This window comes from Plutella xylostella, chromosome 25 (genome assembly GCF_932276165.1).
Source record: "Plutella xylostella chromosome 25, ilPluXylo3.1, whole genome shotgun sequence".
Taxonomy (NCBI): Eukaryota; Metazoa; Arthropoda; class Insecta; order Lepidoptera; family Plutellidae; genus Plutella; species Plutella xylostella.
The window spans coordinates 9607352-9627335 of NC_064005.1; the positions used below are offsets into that span (position 1 = coordinate 9607352).

General features: G+C 39.0%; 1 protein-coding gene across 1 annotated transcript; it reads right to left on the bottom strand.

The window, feature by feature from the left end:
• Nucleotides 1-8711: 8711 nt before the first annotated feature.
• Nucleotides 8712-10282, bottom strand: LOC105387808 (G-protein coupled receptor Mth2-like). Its single transcript, XM_011558591.3, has one exon. It carries the CDS (start codon nt 10206-10208, stop codon nt 8748-8750), a length of 1461 nt encoding a protein of 486 aa, XP_011556893.3. The 5' UTR covers nt 10209-10282; the 3' UTR covers nt 8712-8747.
• Between the last annotated feature and the right edge of the window lie 9702 nt (nt 10283-19984).

The following is a 19984-nucleotide window of genomic DNA, read 5'->3' on the forward strand; positions in this document are numbered from 1 at the left end:
TTAACCGATTCTAATGAAATTTAGAACGTAAATTAGTAACGTAGTTCACGTAGTTAACGTAGTTCTTATAACAAAAAAAAATATGATGGTGACCTTGAGCTGATCTGATGATGGAAACGGAAGGCAGTCAAGGGAACTCCTCAACGGTATATAGCAACTACCTCGTGTTTAGGCTTCAATGATTCGTATTGACTAGCAGGACTTATTGGTGGGTGATATCGCCAAAATTTGTACGTAACAAAAGGGAAACGTTACAAAAATGTTACAAAAAGGAACTATACGGACTCGATCACACTACTATGAATAAATAAAACAATTTTTATTTAATCAGCAAGCACTACGGCGAAGCGAAAAGGAGAGTTATGATTTTGACCGGTATCTATTCAATAATTAAAACACGAACTACTTTCGTAATTTTTGAACAAAAATATTTAAAAAATATATATATCTATGAGGTTTTTTTTTTTATTAATTGAATTATTAATTATTTTGGTATTAGGTATCACTAGTTAGGATAATTGAAATTAAACTTCTGTACAACTAATATGTTTTTGTAATTTATTAGTTTAAAAAATGTCATCACATTCTTGTCAGTCTGAATGTGCCCTTAGCTTTCCTTTTTGTAACGTTACAAAGAAAATTGTAACAAAATGGAACAAAAATTCTTACGTTCATAAGCTAAAAATATTTTAACACACGTGGAGTTAGTTTTCCGAAAATTTGACTAACTGCATAGTAAACAGACTGAAATTATGATTTTACGTGTAGGAATTACTTTGTAAATACTTTCTTTTAACTTAATTTGTCGGTTGTTACAAAGGGGAACACTGAAAAGTCTTTTTTTCTTCCGAGTTCACTATAACTTCGATAACGACTACAAACAAAATGGCGGAGACGCGACACTAACGCCACTTCTAAGAAAACTTTTGCTCGTGGTGATGCCAGTAAAATAATTTAGATTTAATACTATTTTATACAAAAAAATACTGTTACAAAGAGCATAACAAAGAAATATGATATTTTTATTAAGATTTAAATTTATGTAAATTTTAATTACCACTGTACAAAATATGATAAAATACAAATAATTTAATACGTTACTTATTCTACTAACATGATTTACCAAAATTTTCTATGTTATTTATTTATTATTATTATTATTTATTAACAAACACATATTGGTACATATAATTAACAGTATACAACACCACATAAGCCTTCAAAGGTTTGTGTGTGATGCGATTTTAATCTACCATACAAGTTATTTTTAAGTAATGATTAACGTAGTCATACAATATAAGTAGGTATAAGCCATGAAGTTGTTATATTTTTCTCATTTAGTAGGTTTTAGTGCAACCAAGAGAAATGGACAAAAAAATTACAAATTTTGGTGATTTCACCCTGGTATCATTTGCTACTTACTTTTGATTGATAATTATCGTTCACCGTAGCGGCCGGTGAGGAGCTACTACAAAGGATCGGCGACACTCGACAGGAGAAGTGGATCAAAATGGTCACCAGCATCGACCTCACTCACAATAGTAAAAAAGCATGGCACTCCATCCGCATGCTCACAAGTGATCCACCCCCACCACAGTCTCCTTACCGAGTTACCGCTAACCAGGTAGCCCATCAGCTCCTCCTCAATGGAAAGTCACCAGGCCGGCTTGCGAAAGTCCCGAAACTGAACCATACTAGTTCCTGCGACAGTATAAGCAAGCCATTTAACCTGAGCGATATTGTCAAGGCCATTCAACACCTTCAGCGCGGTAAAGCCTCTGGAATGGACAACATCTCTGTCGAGCAATTACAGCACCTCGGCCCAGTTGCTGTGTCTTGGCTGCTTCAGCTTTTTAACTGCTGCATGGAGTCCGCCCAAGTCCCCAGTCTCTGGCGAAAGTCGAAGGTAATAGCTCTCCCCAAGCCGGGTAAAACAACAGATAACCCCAAGCACTTCAGGCCTATCTCCCTCTTGTGCCATACATACAAGCTGTTTGAGAGATTACTGTTGACCCGGCTCACGGGGATTGTTGACCCGAAACTTATCACAGAACAGGCAGGATTCCGACCAGCCAAGTCTTGTTGCAGCCAAACACTGAAACTCACGCAACACATCGAAGATGGTTTCGAGCTGGGGAAGGTGACTGGCGCTGTGTTTGTGGACCTGTCCGCTGCCTATGACACGGTAAATTTGAGGCGACTGTTGTGGAAGGTGGAAACTATGACTGGGGATCATCGCTTCGTTATGGTACTCCGCGAACTTCTTCACAACCGTCACTTCCAAGTCAACCTTCTCACAGAACGAAGTCGTTGGAGAGCCCAAAAGAACGGTCTGCCGCAGGGTAGCGTTCTAGCCCCGCTCCTCTTTAACATTTACACAAATGACCAACCATCGAGCCCAAATACGTCCCGCTTTCTCTACGCAGATGACCTTGCACTAACTTCGCAACACACGAGCTTTGAGGAAGTTGAGGCTGACCTCACCGTAGCTCTTAATAATTTAAGTGCCTACTACAAGGAAAACTCCCTCAAGCCTAACCCATCAAAAACAGAATCTTGCGCTTTCCATCTTCGCAACAATCAAGCGGGACGTAAACTTGATATCACGTGGCAGGGGGTGCCGATTGCTCATAATAGTCTCCCTAAATACCTGGGTATTACCCTGGACAGGTCACTCACCTATCGCAAGAACTGTGAAAATGTCAAAAAGAAGGTACACTCCCGCAACAACATTCTACAGCGCCTTACATCCACAAAGTGGGGAGCCTCACCACAGGTGCTGCGGACGTCTGGACTGGCGCTTGCGTTCTCCGTAGGAGAATATGCGTGTCCAGTATGGGGCCGATCTGCCCACGCCAAACTGGTGGATACTGCACTTAATGAAACGTGCCGAATTATAACTGGTTGTTTAAAACCGACTCCGGTACAGATGCTTTATCCACTGGCTGACATAGCGCCCCCGGACGTCCGCAGAACTGTGGCAAGTTCCGCAGAAAGGGCCAAAATGGACGACACACGACATCCCATGCATGGCTTCATCCCTGCGCCGCAAAGACTGCCAAGCCGACGCAGCTTTATGAAATGTGTTGATTCACTGAACACTGGCCAAGCGCAAGCGAGGTGTGCTCTGTGGCGTCAAAAAGTGTCCCTTCCAACCCCATTTGTGCAGCCGTCAGAGAACCTCCCACCTGGACATAAATTGCCTTGGGAGACCTGGAAGTCTTTAAACCGACTTCGAACACAAGTCGGTCGTAGTAAGGACAATATGGCTAGGTGGGGATTCACGGATGCACAAAATCTGAACTGCTTGTGTGAAGCGCCACAAACTATGGTGCACCTCACTTCATGCCCCGCGTGTCCCTACACCTGTACGCGGGAAGAGCTCATGACCGCTACCAGCGGTGCAGTATCAGTGGCCCAGTTCTGGGCATGTATTATTTAGCGACTCTGTTCGTTTGTCGTCGACACGATAAGAAGAAGAAGAAGAAGAAGATTGATAATTATTGCAAGTAAACTAAAAATAATAAAATAAATTAATAATTTAAAAAAAATAAAAAACCGATTTCAAAAAACCACCAAAAAGTAAGAAATAATTTAAGGTTTAGACCAATCCTAGGTGACAGTACAAATACCTAAGCAGGAACTGTTCTTTTTAGGGTTCCGTAGCCAAAATGGCAAAAACGGAACCCTTATAGTTTCGTCATGTCCGTCTGTCCGTCTGTCCGTCTGTCCGTCTGTCACAGCCGATTTACTCGGAAACTATAAGTACTACAGTGATGAAATTTGATGGGAATATGTGTTGTATGAACCGCTACAAAAATATGACACTAAATAGTAAAAAAAAGAATTGGGGGTGGGGCCCCCCATACATGTAACTGAGGGATGAAAATTTTTTTTTCGATGTACATACCCGTGTGCGGTATCAATGGAAAGGTCTTTTAAAATAATATAAAGTTTTCTAAAAAACATTTTTCTTAAAGTGAACGGTTTTTGAGATATCAGCTCTCAAAGTCGTAAAAAGTATGTCCCCCCCCCTCTATTTTTATAACTACGGGGTATAAAATTCTAAAAAAAATAGAGGTGATGCATGCTAATTAACTCTTTCAACGATTTTTGGTTTGATCAAAGTATCTCTTATAGTTTTTGAGATAGGTTGATTTAACTGTAATTTTGGTTAAGTTATTGTGCTTACTACGGAACCCTTTGTGCGCGAGCCCGACTCGCACTTGGCCGGTTTTTATTTGAAGTTGGTGCCATATTTCTTCAGATTACGTTTTCACCGCACCAACATCAAAAAAGAACAGTTCCTGCTTAGGTATTTGTACTGTCACCTAGGATTGGTCTAAACCTTAAATTATTTCTTACTTTTTGGTGTTTTTTTTTTTAATTATTATTTTATTCAATAGTCAGACTAACATGTAGACGCGACAGCATCAGAATGATTCTCCAGATAACTTATATCTGGCTATTGAAAAATCAGACCTAAAAAGTTTTATATATAAACATTATTATAATTTCGTAGCTCTCAAATAAAAAAATACCTTTAACTATTAAAAGTATTTTATAAGGAATAAAACTCTACAATTTTTATTTTTATTGCTGACGTTAATAATGAGTAGTAATTAGTTGCATTTTAAAGTGAAAATGTGTAGCGATAGCATCGCGCGTGCCGCCTCAACTTTAATGAAATTGCTTCTTCCGAAACTAATTATATTCATTAAAAACGTTTACTTTTATTTTCTGCAACAATTTTCTTACTGCTAGAAACAAAAATTGTGTTTCACTATGAAGTTTTCCCATACTTACTTTTTACTTAAAACTCGATAATAACAAAGATGAAAAAGGAATACGAAGCTTATAAAAATCTTATCCCTTAATCCGGTACATTTGCTTAACACTCTTTAGCAAAATAGCCAAGCGAATCAAGTTTATAACTCTGAAAGACAACACCTACTTACAAAGCCATTTGGAGCTGAAACGGTGAAGTTTTTCGCGCGAGCTCACATTCACAAAGACACGTCGTGGTACAGTCGCGTGCACAAGTCGCTCCGCGTCGCTCCGTCTCGCTCCGTCGCTCCGTCTCGCTCCGTCGCTCCGTCGCTCCGCCGGCGCAGATGGCGCTCGCGTCGCGTCGCTTCATAAAGCGAGCAAATCGCCCGCGAGCGCCGATCTGCGTAAACAGACGCGATACACAATGTCGTAGAGGTGCAACTGGGGACAGTTTCGGCTCGTATTCGTTCATATTTTTTTGTTCGGATTTCAAGTTAGGTAGATTTATTTTGATTCTTTTTTATAAAGTGTATTCACTTTAGTTTGACGATATTTATTAATACTGGTAGCCGAGACAAGAATTAAATGAACATGTTTTTGTCAAGAAAGAATAACAGCTAATATGTTCAATTATTTTAAATTAATTACTTTACTAACGTATTTTTCTCCTTGTAAATATGTAGCTATAATACCATCTATGAAAATATACTAAACATAACTACTTTTTTGTCTCTGATAAGTGACAAAACATCCATAATATTATTAAAATTTAATCAATCGACAATAGAATAACACGCTTCAAATGACTTTATTTACGGACCACTGGACAGGGCAAAACATCTACTTAGCCTATTTTATCGAAGTTCTTTGAATATCATAAAATTACCCGTCGTTGAACAGGACTTAAGAACTGCAGAAGCTCCCGTGCACATGACTGAACCCATTTCATAATTTAATTACGAACCCACTTCCCGGAGTATTCATAACCGTCTGAATGTGCGGCCCGAGTGGGCTGGCCGATGAAACCCTAAAAGACTTTCTGCTGATCGCACACTGGAATTAGGCCGCATAAAAATAAACCTTCATTTGATGTAATAATGGGCCCAAAATTGTGAATAATCTCCACTTAAAAGGGATTGGCGCGGTCGTGTGTTTATTCTCTTTTTAGAGCCCATGCATGGGGTGGCTCAAAGGTTTTACGAAGTTTTTATGTATGAATACGCTTACCATTGGTTAAACCGTAATAACTGTATACTTACATTTATCTACATAATACGTAAGGTATTCGGCGATAAAAATTCTATTTCCGAAATTAACATCGACACTTTTGGAAGAAACATAATTCTAAATTTTTAGCGCCTGCTGGATTTGCCGCGAAAATTTGACTTTCAAATTAAGAACAAATCGCGTTCCACGGTTATTAAAATTTGAATTTCGCCGAGCGCCAATGACGCGGAAATATGAGTGCGATCGTTCATTCATGGTCCAATTTGTTTTAGAACAGTTTGCGCGCGACTGTACCTGGCTGTACCGCGCAGGCTCTCACCTTCGTTATTTCAAAATTTTGTCAGGTAATATGGAGACTGCTCTTTGAGCCGAGTCGACTTTGACAAACGCAGCCGATCTCGGTTGAAACTAGATTTATGAAGCCCCATATGTCAGGCTTTTTGTAGTTTGCTGCACTTTATCCGCCTATTTCATGGCTGTATTAGTTTTGTTGTTACACAAAAACAACTGACAGTATTTTCCTCAGATCAATTGAATTTTTTACACTATTGTACTGTAATTAACAATGTATAATTTGGATAGATTTATCTTATGTTAGACATACCTATAATATATAAAATAATAATTAATTATAAACATGAAATGGTTACAATGGCGGTTAGGGTTCGTTTTAAGTTTAATAAGCGATCCGAGCAGTTGCTTCGTAGATTACTTCCTGCTAGTGATGCACTGCGTAGTGGCTCCTGATTCATGATCTTCTTCTTATCATGTCGGTGACTGGCCAGTATGATTAGCGTCAGTCGCTAGTTACCTGCTGTAGAGATTTTCTCCAGGTGACCTCGGTGACTTGTCATAAGAGAAGGCTGATGGGCTACATCTTAAGCGGTAACTAATAGCGGTGCGAGAGTGCGGGTCTATTGCCACGTTTTGCCCACATACAACAAATACAGAACACATACAATTTGGATGAGAGAGATGAGACAAACAAAGGGGGTCCTTGGTGCATTATACAGGAAGGGATTTAAACAAAGAGCTTTCCGACATAGTTTCAAACGAAAAAAGTCGCTAAAAATAGATTCCCAGAATTATTGAGCAACTGATATTGCCTCGTCACTATACGTCATTGCAAATAGCATTGGACAAAAGGTCAAATTAAGGCACGATGAAAACCAATAGTGACACTCCATTTTGAATATCGACCAATACCTATAGAGATAGACCTATACGCGGGAATTGTTGACATCATAAATAAGTAAATGGCATGACCCCGATGGATTTAAGATCATCTATCATAATATTACTAGTCCAACTGAACAACTTTTCCCATGAAATATACTGTCTGAAATTAACTTTATTCAGACCTACCCATCAAAATTTCACAGTAGATATGGTGAGTTTACAAAAAAATAAGGCAATTTTATTTGCTAGTATCCCGGATTCTTTGGAGAAGTTGTCTAGTTTGCTGAGTGTTATATTAGGTTTAAGTAATCGCGAGCATCACTTTAAATAACCTAAATTGCAGCAGTTATAATCTCCTGTAGGTATAGGTAAGGTTGAAATGAGACATGGATGAATATCATTGACCCACCGACTCAGTGGCTCCCTCCGCCGAGCCACTGGGCCCATCCCTACGGCCCATGGGGCGGGGAGGGGGGGGGGGGGAGTCCACTTCCCTTAGACTTAATGAGCTTTCCACTAGTGTTGACTCGCCTGCAATTAACACAGTCAAAGGACAGTGCGTACACGAGAGAACAGCTCAATGAGAGTAGCGCCGCTGCAGGTGCTATTTACTTGCTGGGCTGGGGCCGTTAAAAATGGTTTAGTGTATGGTTGATGAAATTCGGAATACGCTGAAGTTAGTTAAAACTTTATGACCGCCACTTATGTACTTCGGAAGTAGGCGGGATATAATTAATCAAACAAATATGTGTGACATCTCACACACAGCCATAAAACCCAAACTAGGCAGAACCTGTAATATGGGTGTTGGACAGCTGATATATCTGCACAAATACATAGATAATACAAATATTAAATAGATAAACGACAGTCACATCACATAAATGTATACCCTGGGCGGGATTCGAACCCGCGGCCCCAAATTTCAGAAGCAGCTTCACAACCACCTTGCCTACTAATTTATTAATTATACATAGTTGAGTAAGGAATGAAGACAGTAAGTTGTTACAATTACAGAGCCTTCTAAGTTTATAAACACTTACTCACTTTTACTCCGCAAGCTCATAAAATGCTTCTAACAAGTTGTGTGTATAACGTATTCAAACGCAAAGTTTGAGAAGCAAATTTAGAATTCAATTATCACAATGTAGGTACCAACATGCAAATTACACAGAATGTAATAATAATAATTTCAGCTCAAGTCCCCTGCAGATGTTCAGTATAAAGTTCGCTGTACAACGTAATAATACGAATACCTACATAATACATTATTTTATGGGTTATTTACGAGGAAAATGAGGATACTCAATTCACATTTTATCTGAACATAATACTTTATACCTACATGTATATTATGTACCTACGTATATTTTATATTAAAGTACAAAAGTATTATGAATATATTTTTATAGAAGGAAATACGATTATAATTAAAACACGAGTTATGATTCATTTTATTTAGGTACTACCCAGTTTATTTACTAAATAAGCTTAATCACCTAAAATCTTTGGCAAAAAGTAAAAAAAAAAGATTACAATAAAAATACAATATTTATCAAGTAATTCCGTACTTAGTATCGATGCATTTTGTCATACCGGTGCGGCCCGTGCGGCGCGTGGCACACGGCTAGCGGCACCTCCACAAACACGTGGGTACTCTCCGTGGCCTCCGTGCTAGCCGTGGACGCCGTGGATGCCGTGGACGCCGTGGCCGAGGACGACGGACGCGACCGCCCGCGCCACACGTCCAGCGCGCCCCCCGGACCCCACTTGTAGCGCTTGCCGAACTTCATACGGAGCTGTCTCCAAATACTCGCCTTGCAGACGAATATGTAGAAAATAATCACTCCTATAGCCAGGTTGTACGCATCCGAAATCAAGAACAGCTTCACGTCAGGCTTCAAGGCGCTCACTACTTCCAAAATCCAACTGACTCCCATCACGACTGAGAGCTTGATGTACAGGATGAAGCGTTGTTTCTGCGAGACGTGCGCGGCGGGGGTGCCGGCGGCGGCGGCGGCGCGGTCCAGCAGGCCCAGCCCGCGCGACATACGCACCATGTTGTACACCGTCAGTACGAACAGCAGCGCGTTGCTCGCCAGCAGCACCAGCATGGGCACGTGCATGTAGTAGAAGCGGCTCGCCTCGATCAGGAAGCAGAAGTTGTCGATGTGCGGCTGCACGAGCCAGGGCCAGCGCTGCAGGTCGGCGCGGTCTACCGCCACCATCGCCGCCGTCATCGCCGCCGGGATGCCCCACGAGTAGACGCAGTACGTCAGGTACTTGCACCACTCGCCGCGCCGGTTGATCGCGCGAGCTTTAGCGAAGCCCCTGAAGGTCCAGAAGATATCGTACGACATCACGTTTAGCCAAAAGAAGCTGGATAGTATCAGGAAGTACGCTATTAGTGTAATGTTGTTGCAGATTAGACTAGAGGCGTTGCCGGTGTCAGTTAGTATGTTGAGGGTGGCGTGTAGCAGAAAACCGAACATTAGGCTGGCCACCCATGACATCAGGATTAGTCCTCGAAGATTCCTCAGCTTCGGCAGTAGGGCATACACCACCAGAACTAGGCCCAGGAAGACGCAGGATATCAACATGCCCACGGTTATGTGAAGGGATTCAGTTGTCTCGCCCGGCTCAGCTTTCATACAGACGATGAGCCTTTTATTTCTTTTCTTAATTATCTTATTGCTTAAACATATTGTGTTGGATTTCCGGTACGTCCATCTTTCGTGGGGCGCATAGTTGAAGATATCCACTATAAAAGTCCCATCGACAGCCAGGTGATGAGATTTCTTAGGGAATCTGACACCGAGGGGATAGCAGAAGTAATCGGTAAAGTTTAAAGGCTTTTTAGGGCTCACAAAAACAAAGCTATCGCTTAGTGTTTTATTCGTTGGCGATACACTATTGTATTCTTTGTAAGTGACCAATCTGATATTAGGAAAATCGTAATTCTGTTTTACTTTCACACAACTGTAATCATTTTCAGATCGTTCAATGACATGATTGTCTGGACAGCATTTCATCAAGCAAGGCTTTTCTCCGCAGTCTGGTTTGTTATTTACATTGTCAAGGTTTACCGTTGTACTCTCTTCATTGATAACTGGGACAGGTGTAGACTTTGTTTCCATTGCAGTAGTGGTTGGTGATTTTCGCTCTGCATCAGGTGTTGTTTCTGGTGCATCTTTATTAGGTTTTGATGAATAGCTTGAATTAGTAGTAGATGTAGACTCTGATTCCACTGAAGTTTCTGGTATTTTTGTTGCTTCATAAGGTATTTTCTCTGAAGTCACTAAATTAGGTTTTGATGTTGTAGTCGATGCGTTTGTTATTAAGTTTATGTTCGTAGTTGGTGTTGTAATCACTGAGCTACGTTTAACAAAACTTTCAACTATAGATGGTGTTGAAACAATAGTAAAACCTGTTGTTTCTATAGTTTGGTTTTTCAATATTCCACTAGAGTCACTAAAACTTCCACAGAACAAGGAAACTAGAACTAAAATTTTAAACATAATTTTAATGAATCACTTATTTATAATTGTAATTAAACATTTGCTATGAGCGTTTTCGACAGTAGAATAATAGGGAATGACTAAATTTGTGGTAACTAATTTTCCTGTTAGATAGAGCAAGCACCAACGTTATGCAAGACCGCATATTTCTTAGTAAATTTATCCTGAAGGAATAATAATGTTATTATAGTATTATTAACTAGCTTTTTCCCGTGATTCCTGTATGACTAAAATAAACGTCTATTTACTTATACAAAAAAAATACGTGGTTTCAGGGAAAGCTCTTTAAAATTTAATATTAATGAAGATGTCCACAAATAGTATACGAAAACAAATAAGTAAGTACCTACCATTAACATAAGTACAGTTGCCTATACCTACCTTGCACTGCAAAAAATGCCAATGTCATGCAGACATATTGGCGGATTTTTGCTTCGCTTATTTTTGGAAATCCCACAGAAAAGCTGGAAGTCATAACCGAACGTTATTAAAACAACAGAATTAAACCAGAAATATTGGTCGCAAATCCACCTTTCATCCCACATTTAGCCTCGTGTCCACCAATTATATTACGCAGATATACTTCCGAATGATTGATGATAATTGCCATCATCAGCCGACCACAATTATCATCTTATCTTACCCGGCATCTAGTGAAACTTGAGACGCCTGGCAATTGGGACTGGATGTCACACACCGATACACACGAACACACACATCCATACATTACACACACACCCCACAAGATACTTCATATGCGATGTATAAAATTACTCTCATATCCGTACCTACCGTTATTTTCGGGCCCACAGTGCAGCCATGCGCAATAAGCTAAATTGTGCGAAATCACTTACATTGCCCCAAATAATTTCGTGTATGTATAGGCTAAGTATGGGTGTTAAGAGTTTGCGTAAACTATGAAAATATCAGTTTTCCCGCATATATATACAAAGTGGCGTCTCTAGCGGAAAATATAGTGAAGTATTTAGCAGTCAGTAAATCTGCCTATGTATGACAGAGAAAACAAAGCTTTTTTCAACATAGGAACTCTCTAAGTAATTTCGTTGATACTAAACTTGATGAACTTAAATTATGAACACGTTTCGTCCGAGAGGCTACGAGGCAGTATGTATATCGGTTACGTAGTGAATGGCTTCCGAATGCTACTGGGATCAAGTTTCTACCATTACAGATACCTATATTATTATATTCTACTTAACATTAATGAAGCTCTAGTAGAGATCTGTGATCTGGTGATACTACAAAGTACCTACATAGAAGATTATGGATTTCATTCCAATCTCACATTTAACTAAATGTATAAAATACACTCACGGGCAGAGAAACAGTTCCACTTACAAAATTCAGACACTAAATGAAGCAAATTTTTTGTATTATTTTATAGGAATATTTAAAGAAAATGTTTACGTTTCTAGTTGGTAATATGATGTATCGTTAAATGTATTTAAATATTGCAGAAGGCGTCATCAAGTTAGTTTTTTTCGTTATGAGTAATTTGGTAAATTTCTCAATGGAACTTTTTCATTGCCCGTGAGTGTAATAATTAATAATTTCGAGGATAAGCAAATCTCGCGGGGAAAAGCTAGAAAAAATATTTAGTAAATTAAGTTGATAGGTATGGCAGCAAAGGTAGGTAGCGATTATGATGAAAACTCCACTAACTAATTTTCACATCCATGTAATTCTAAACCGTTTATCGATTACTGATTGTGCGAGTATTTAGCATAATTGATATTGCTGAAACTGTTCCGCGAAATCCACTATGTATGCAAATAGCCATATTCTAAACCGTAAATCATTCATTAGGCATTACTGGGAGCCAATCAATTTTACAAACAGTAGCTTATTATTGTCGTGCCTCCGGAATTGATCTTACTTGACCCACCATTGGTCCCAAGACCCACCTAATTAATAGATAGAAGGTAACCGCAGGGGACACTGCGAGTGGCCTCGTCGGGCTAATAGATTACGAATGTACTGACCAGGGGGGTCACTCTTTAAACAGACGAATGAACAAACAAAACTTTTCACGCAATATCGGCACGCTTAATATGCTCGTTCTTTGATTAGAGAATGACCTCCTGAGACTTGGTCAATTTCGGTACCTTCATTCATTCTACTCGTATCAATGGTATGTTACCTTTGCCGAAGTCTATTTATCTATGTAAGGCCACTTGAATGAAGCTTTTAGTTCGCCTATTCAAGATGTTTTGCGGTTGACTCAGGTAAGGTAACATTAAAATGCCCTTGTGACTGTATCATTCCATGCCAAAATTAAATAAATAAATATGTTGGGACATCTCACACACGGCCATCCGACCCCAAGCTAGGCAGAACCTGTGTTATGGGTGTCGGACAGCTGATATATCTACACAAATACATAGATAGATAGATACTAAATATAAATATCAACACCCAAGACCCGAGTACAAATATCTGTCTTTAAACAAATATCTGCCCCAGCCGGGAATCGAACGCGGGACCTTCGGCATAGCAGTCAGGGCCACTAACCACTACGCCATTCGACCGTCAAAAAATTATGCGTTTTGTGAGAGCTCATGCTGTATGACGAAATGCAAGCAAGCTCCTGAGCTCCTAGCACTTACACGATATTTTTCATTCCAGGATAATAGGTAATATTACGATTAAGTTGTCTAACAAAAATGCGGCGACATTACTCATAATTAGATAGTTTTTACTGAAATTATGATAACTCTACGAATAAAATATCTCACATACAGCTAGTCAAATACATCACACGATATATTATAATGTATACCTTGTAGGTTGACTGTATCGATGTGATATACGGCCAATTTGTCGACGTCGGCAACAAATTGTAAATTTATAACACCCTGTAGCAGAGCTAGCGCCTTGAGGAAGATTATGTTTTATATGCACTGAAATGAAATTCATTTTTATAATTATTTATAAGTTACTGTGGGAGAATATAGTTTTTTCTACGACAATGATGTTGATTTATGGCTGGCTGAGAAAAGGTAAACCTTTTAAACCCCTTAGCGTACGTAAATTATGAAAAGATTGCTTCTCTGGTAAATGCTGGCATTATTTCCTTTCAGTAGGTTTCTCAGTTGATCACAGGTATCTAAAAAATCTTTTTATTACGTAAAATTACGTTTTCATACTTTGATATACCTAGCTGCTGATGATAACGACGATGTTTTGCGTGATGACCTGATTTGTTTTATGCAAAAGCATTAGTGTCTGCGTCCGATTACTCAGATATTACGTTACGATTGAATCGTGTTGGCGCCGCCAGGTGGCAGCTCGGGTGTTTGTCTGCACTCAGCGCCGTGCGCTCCGCATGTTGTCTGACGAAATGTTTGAAGAATGCTCGTCTTAGTCGTCTCAAACTACTTCTGCATAGGTCACCGTTTTTCTGTATAAAAATACGAAAGAATTCAGATTATGTTTCCTTATTCATAATAAATATGGTTAGTAACTATGAATTATTTGTCGTAAAAAAAAAAACATTTCTTTACCACAAATTTCGACCATTTACGACAAATGGTTATAATATACACAAAACACACACATTTGGTTATAATATTGTTACAAATAAGATTGATATGAGCTGCAAACTAATAATTGCCCGTCTTGGTTGATGACTAAATGATTTCTGACTAAAGCTTTCACATTCAATGCACCTGCAACAATTATTTCCTCCATCATGAATACTATAAAATAGAGTGTATTGTATAGATAAAATACAGGGTGTCTGCCTGTCAGTGCTCAGTTAGCGCGTTCGACGTCTTAACTCGCTGCCCCCTGTTTGTTCTACTAAGTGCTTCAGGCACGACACCATATGCACACATTGCAGTTTAAGCCTTCATGTATGTAGGTATATCTATTAAAAAACATCTAGGTATGTACCTACTATGTTAATTTATTTCTAAACAACAAAACAAACACTCACGGGCAATGAAAAGGTTCCACTGAGAAAAGCACCAAATTACTACTAAACGGTAAAGGTTAGCTTAATGACGCCTTCTGCAACATTGAAGGTGATTTATCAGAGCATCAGGATGTTACTAAGATAACACGGGAATATTTCGTTTAAAATGTCTGAAAAAATTGGAATCGTTTGGAGTCTGCATTTTGTGAGTGGAACTTTTTCATTGCCCGTGAGTGTATTTAAAAACGCATCAAATAATACCAAAAAATATCAGCCCGGTTAGTATTCAAACCCTGAAACTTAAACAGAACACAATGTTTGATAAATAATATATTGATTAAATTAAATGTAATTGTTCTAGTCATAATGCTATTTGCTTAATTGTGTTTGTACAGAAAGTTTAATTATCTCAACAAATTTCATGCAACAAAGGAAATGAAATGCTTGGATCGTCGTAACGGAGATTCTCACTAGCGGATTCAGGATTCAGCAAATAGGGATTGCACTCCTTGAAACAATTCATTATAATCCGTATGCTCTTTTCTGCTAATTAACCTCTTCTGCTTTAAACTCGGGCTTGAGTTTATGGAGCTTGGTTGGATGGATTCGCATTTAAATTAATAAAGGTAGTAACTGAATGATGTAGAGATGAGATGGACTGGGAGGGTTACTCTATACTGATTAAAAACGAACGGACGAGAGGCTGTCGTGCCATCGGCACGTTTAATTCATCGAGATAGAGTCGTGGCTCGCGCAGCAGCGCTTCGAAGCTTAGTTTTTCGTCATATAGAGTGACCCCCCCCCTGGCGCCCATAATATTTATGCGGATTCATTTTCTATTACGGTTATCGTAGTCATAATAAAACTAAAGCAAAAATAATAATTAAAAAAATTAAAAAACCGACTTCAAAAAACCACTAAAATGTAAAAAATAATTTAAGGTTTACACAAATTCTACTCGTATGTGACAGTACAAATATACCTAAGCAGGAACTGTTCTTTTTTGATGTTGGTGCGGTGACAAAGTAATCTAAAGAAATATGGCACCAACTTCAAAAAAGAACAGTTCCTGCTTAGGTATATTTGTACTGTCACATACGAGTAGAATTTGTGTAAACCTTAAATTATTTTTTACATTTTAGTGGTTTTTTGAAGTCGGTTTTTTAATTTTTTTAATTATTATTTTATTTTATAGTTTTTAGTTTATTTGCAATAATTTTCTATCAAAAGTAAGGTGCTAATTATACCAAAAAGTCCTACTAATCAATACGAATCATTCAAGCCTAAACACGAAGTAGTTGCTATATACCGTTGAGGAGTTCCCCTGACTGCCTTCCGTTTCCATCATCAGATCAGCTCAAGGTCACCATTATATTTTTTTGTTATAAGAACTATATTTACGTTCTTAATTTCATTAGAATCGGTTAATATGTGCCCAAAATGGAAATTCATACCCTGTTTTTACCCCTTTTACCACCCTAGGGGGTGAGATAAAATTCTGAAAAAAAAATGGGACCACCTGGGAGCTCAACCCAATACAACAAAAAAAGAATTTTCAAAATCGGTTCATAAACGGCGGAGTAATCGGTGAACATACATAAAAAAAATATAAAAAAAAAAAAAAAAAAAGATCCCGACGAATTGAGAACCTCCTCCTTTTTTTGAAGTCGGTTAAAAACCGCCTCACTTACCCCGTAAAGGATAACAAGCGTGAATGTTTTATGTCGTGCCAGCGCCATACAGTGTCACACTCACCCCTAAAACCTCCATAATTCAGTCGCCAAACTCTCAGTGGCTCCCAAAAAACACATCGTTGGCTTATTTACGCCTATGATTTAAAGATAACCTTATATCTCGCTCGCAATCTCCATATCCGATGCTATATCGTCGATTTATAACTTGGCATCGGCTCGGCCTGATGTGTATTCTTCGAAGAAGTAACAAATCTCTGTGCGGAAAGACGATGCCTGCTTCACCTACAGTCGCTCCGGCCAAGTTGCTCGTGTGCCAAATAATTTTGAAATAGTACTTGATAAACATGGGGTCGTGACGTGTTGTTGCTTCAATGTAGTCGTTATTACGCCATCAAGTTTTACCTATACCTATACCGTGGTAACCATTGACTTATATATTACTAGCGTAAGGACAGGCCCAACCGCACTAGAAAATGACACCCTCGCGTTGGCCCTAATATCTCATAAATCTGTCATAATTTGTATGAATTAGGGCCAGCGCACGGGTGCCATTTTCTTTTGACAAAACGTTCTGACGGGCGTATCGTTCCTTTTGAAATCATTGGTTGAAGAAAGTTAGCACCCGTCGCGTAGCTACTTTCTTTGGTGATGGTTAAAAGGGGTAGATTTAATGATATACTTAATTATGGTTCTTAAGTAGATAATAATATAATGTCACTGTTACACAAGTTAAAACTGGTTACAAAAAGGGGTTAAAAGGAGGATATAAGTATGAGTACAATGGTGTGAGTTCGACGGTGGTAAAACGTGTACTGACCTAGAAAGACAATTTCATGCATAAAGTGCACTGAACTTATTTTATACAAACTAGGTAATTTCGTTATTGCGTTATTGCAATGTGCTGATCTGTTCGATCGCGCTGCTTCGAACATACTCCCGAGCACGAGAAGAAACAACTAAAGACAATGAAATAGTCTAATTGAAGAAGTGGTTAGCTTAATTATTATGATTATGGTTTAAAACTAAGCAAACTAAAATATGGTAAAATGTAAGTACTCACACTACACATCTAATGAAAGTAAAAATTCTGTGTAAGTAAAGCTATAAAATCAAATAAATGTAAGCAATAAAAAACACTTTCAAAACAATGTTCATTACGAAAATTCTGAATCTATATATGAATCTAACTTATATTGTCCTCTATGGTAAATATAGGATTGTCTATGGTTTGGACTGATGTTTGCACATTATTAGTGTTCGCATCGCGCCTAACACTTGGCCATCGTTTGGCTAAATTAAGGAACCGTACACTAGCTCTATTTCTCTCACTAAATGCACTGGCACTCAACTGACTCGGGTCAGCTGTACTCTGCTTTCGCGCACTGATCACTGGTGGCGCTGGCGGCGGCGGCGGCGGCAGCGGCTCCGGGCGGCCCGCTAGCCCGCGCGCGCCCGCCGCCCGCCGGCGCACGCTCCTCCACACCCACGCGACGCAGCCGAACAACGCCGCGGTCAGTAGCACGTAGCTTATGGCATACTGGTGAATATCGTGATGAGACATATCATCGAACAGGCTTGTCTCACTTGATTTAATGGTATTTATTTGATCTCCAAGTATATTGAAGCTGCTGTTCAATGAGGCGTCATCTACTACTTCTTCCGTTGGTATCTTTACATTTACGATGTGGTTTATCTGGTCTATTGATGGTGTGTATATTTCAGGTGATATTTTCATTTGGTGGTATTGTTTTTGTAAGGAGAAAAGTACAAAATCTTTTCCCTTTATGAAACACTGTGGGGATAGTCTGATGACTCCGGCTTGACTCAGCTGTTGCATTGTAACTTGATCGTTGCATATAACTTTTATAGTGTAGATATCACAACAGAAATATAAGTATTGCGACGTCACGTTTAACTCGACCCATTTGTTTACACACGGTGTTCTATGAGTTCTGCATGTATTGTTTGGTGTGTTTTGATCGCAATAGTTTTGGTCATTGTCAAGATGTAATATTGGTTTCGTTGGTTTGCACATGTAGGCATCTTCATGATATAAACATGAATCTAACTCATTTATGGTGATGGTGAAGTAAGAATCGTGTTTGAGATTAATCGCGATGTATTCTGATACTGGTACTATAGTAATCATGTTGTTTTTCAATTGGTGTGGTATAGGTATCAGTTTGTAAAGCTGAAAACCTTCTCTGCCGATCAGTGGTAGCGTAACTTCAAATATGACAAATTTTTGAGTAACTCTGGCTTTAACTTTTAATAACTTGTAGATATAACGAATCTGTGTATCTATATCTTGGATCGGTAGTTTTATATCATTTATCATCTGGCTATTTATGGTGTGTAATTCTTTGCGAAGTTGCGCTGGTGATAATAGATGTATACTTATTTGACCATGGTAAATATCTGTGATTGTGTCTAAAAGGGTTTCTTGAAGCCGTTTTAAACTTTGAATTAAACTATTGCCCGCCATAGCAGACAAAGTAAAATCATCGATAGCGTACAGGTCTTGAATTTGTTTTTGGGAGTTGTTCATGCTTTCTTCTAACATATTTAATCGTTTATTAATGGTTTTATGCTGCTTATCTATGGTGGTTTGCATTCTTTTCATTAAATTAAATTCTGATTCAATCACTGACGTTTGGTTCTTCCACAAACTTAACAGATGTTTTTCATTCAGTCTGGTAGTTTCAATGTCATCGACATACTTATCAGCGAAACGGGAGTCCAATACGCCGAAGAGTTCATTAGCCAGATACCCGACACCGTTGACGAGGCCCCGCCGGCGCCGACGCTGTCTGGCGCTCACGTTGAAATGCTGACTGAGCAAAAGTTCATTGTAGTACTCTAGTTCCTGATAATCGTGACGTAGTTGCGATATTATCATATCACAATGGGATTGCATTTCAATGGTGGTGCATAACTTTTTTAAATATTGATTTATTTTTTGGTACGTATTTATTCCGTCCCAATATGGTTCTAAGTCGAAATAAACAATCATTGTCCATTTGTCTCGGACGAGTTGTAGTTGGGCTATTGGATCAAAATAGAGTGTCTGGTTAGTTGGCAGTTTTTTAATGTTGTGTTCTGCACTCAGTGGGCTGATTAGCAACATCATAATAAATAATATAGCCGATGTAAAATATGCTAGCTTTGGCTTTTTTGAACTGGCTCTCCTTTTCTCGGGTTTGGTTGGTGGGTTGATGGTTGGTTGGTTCATGGTTTCTTGGTGAATTCTGTTTGTTTCATTTGTATCGTATACTGGTAAGATGGAAAGTTTGACTACAGGACGTTTTAAGTGGCCATTTTTGGTTTTAAGTGTGACCACTCTGATCAGACCGTCATCACCCGCGTGTGTCTCCAGTACCCGTCCCATAGCCCATTTTCCTGGTGGTAGGTTGTCGTCGTGTATGACTACTAAGTCTCCAACTTCGATATTTTTCTGTGTAGTCATCCATTTATTTCTGGCCGATAACTGTGTCAAGTATTCAGATTTCCATTTCTTCCATAGATCTTGAAACAACTTCGATGTGAGATGCCACCTGGTCCGGGCATCTTCTTCAGTTTCGATCACGGTTAGTCCTGGTCGTCCTGTTAGGAAATGAGCTGGTGTCAGACAGTCAAGGTCTTCTATATTCTCAGAAATA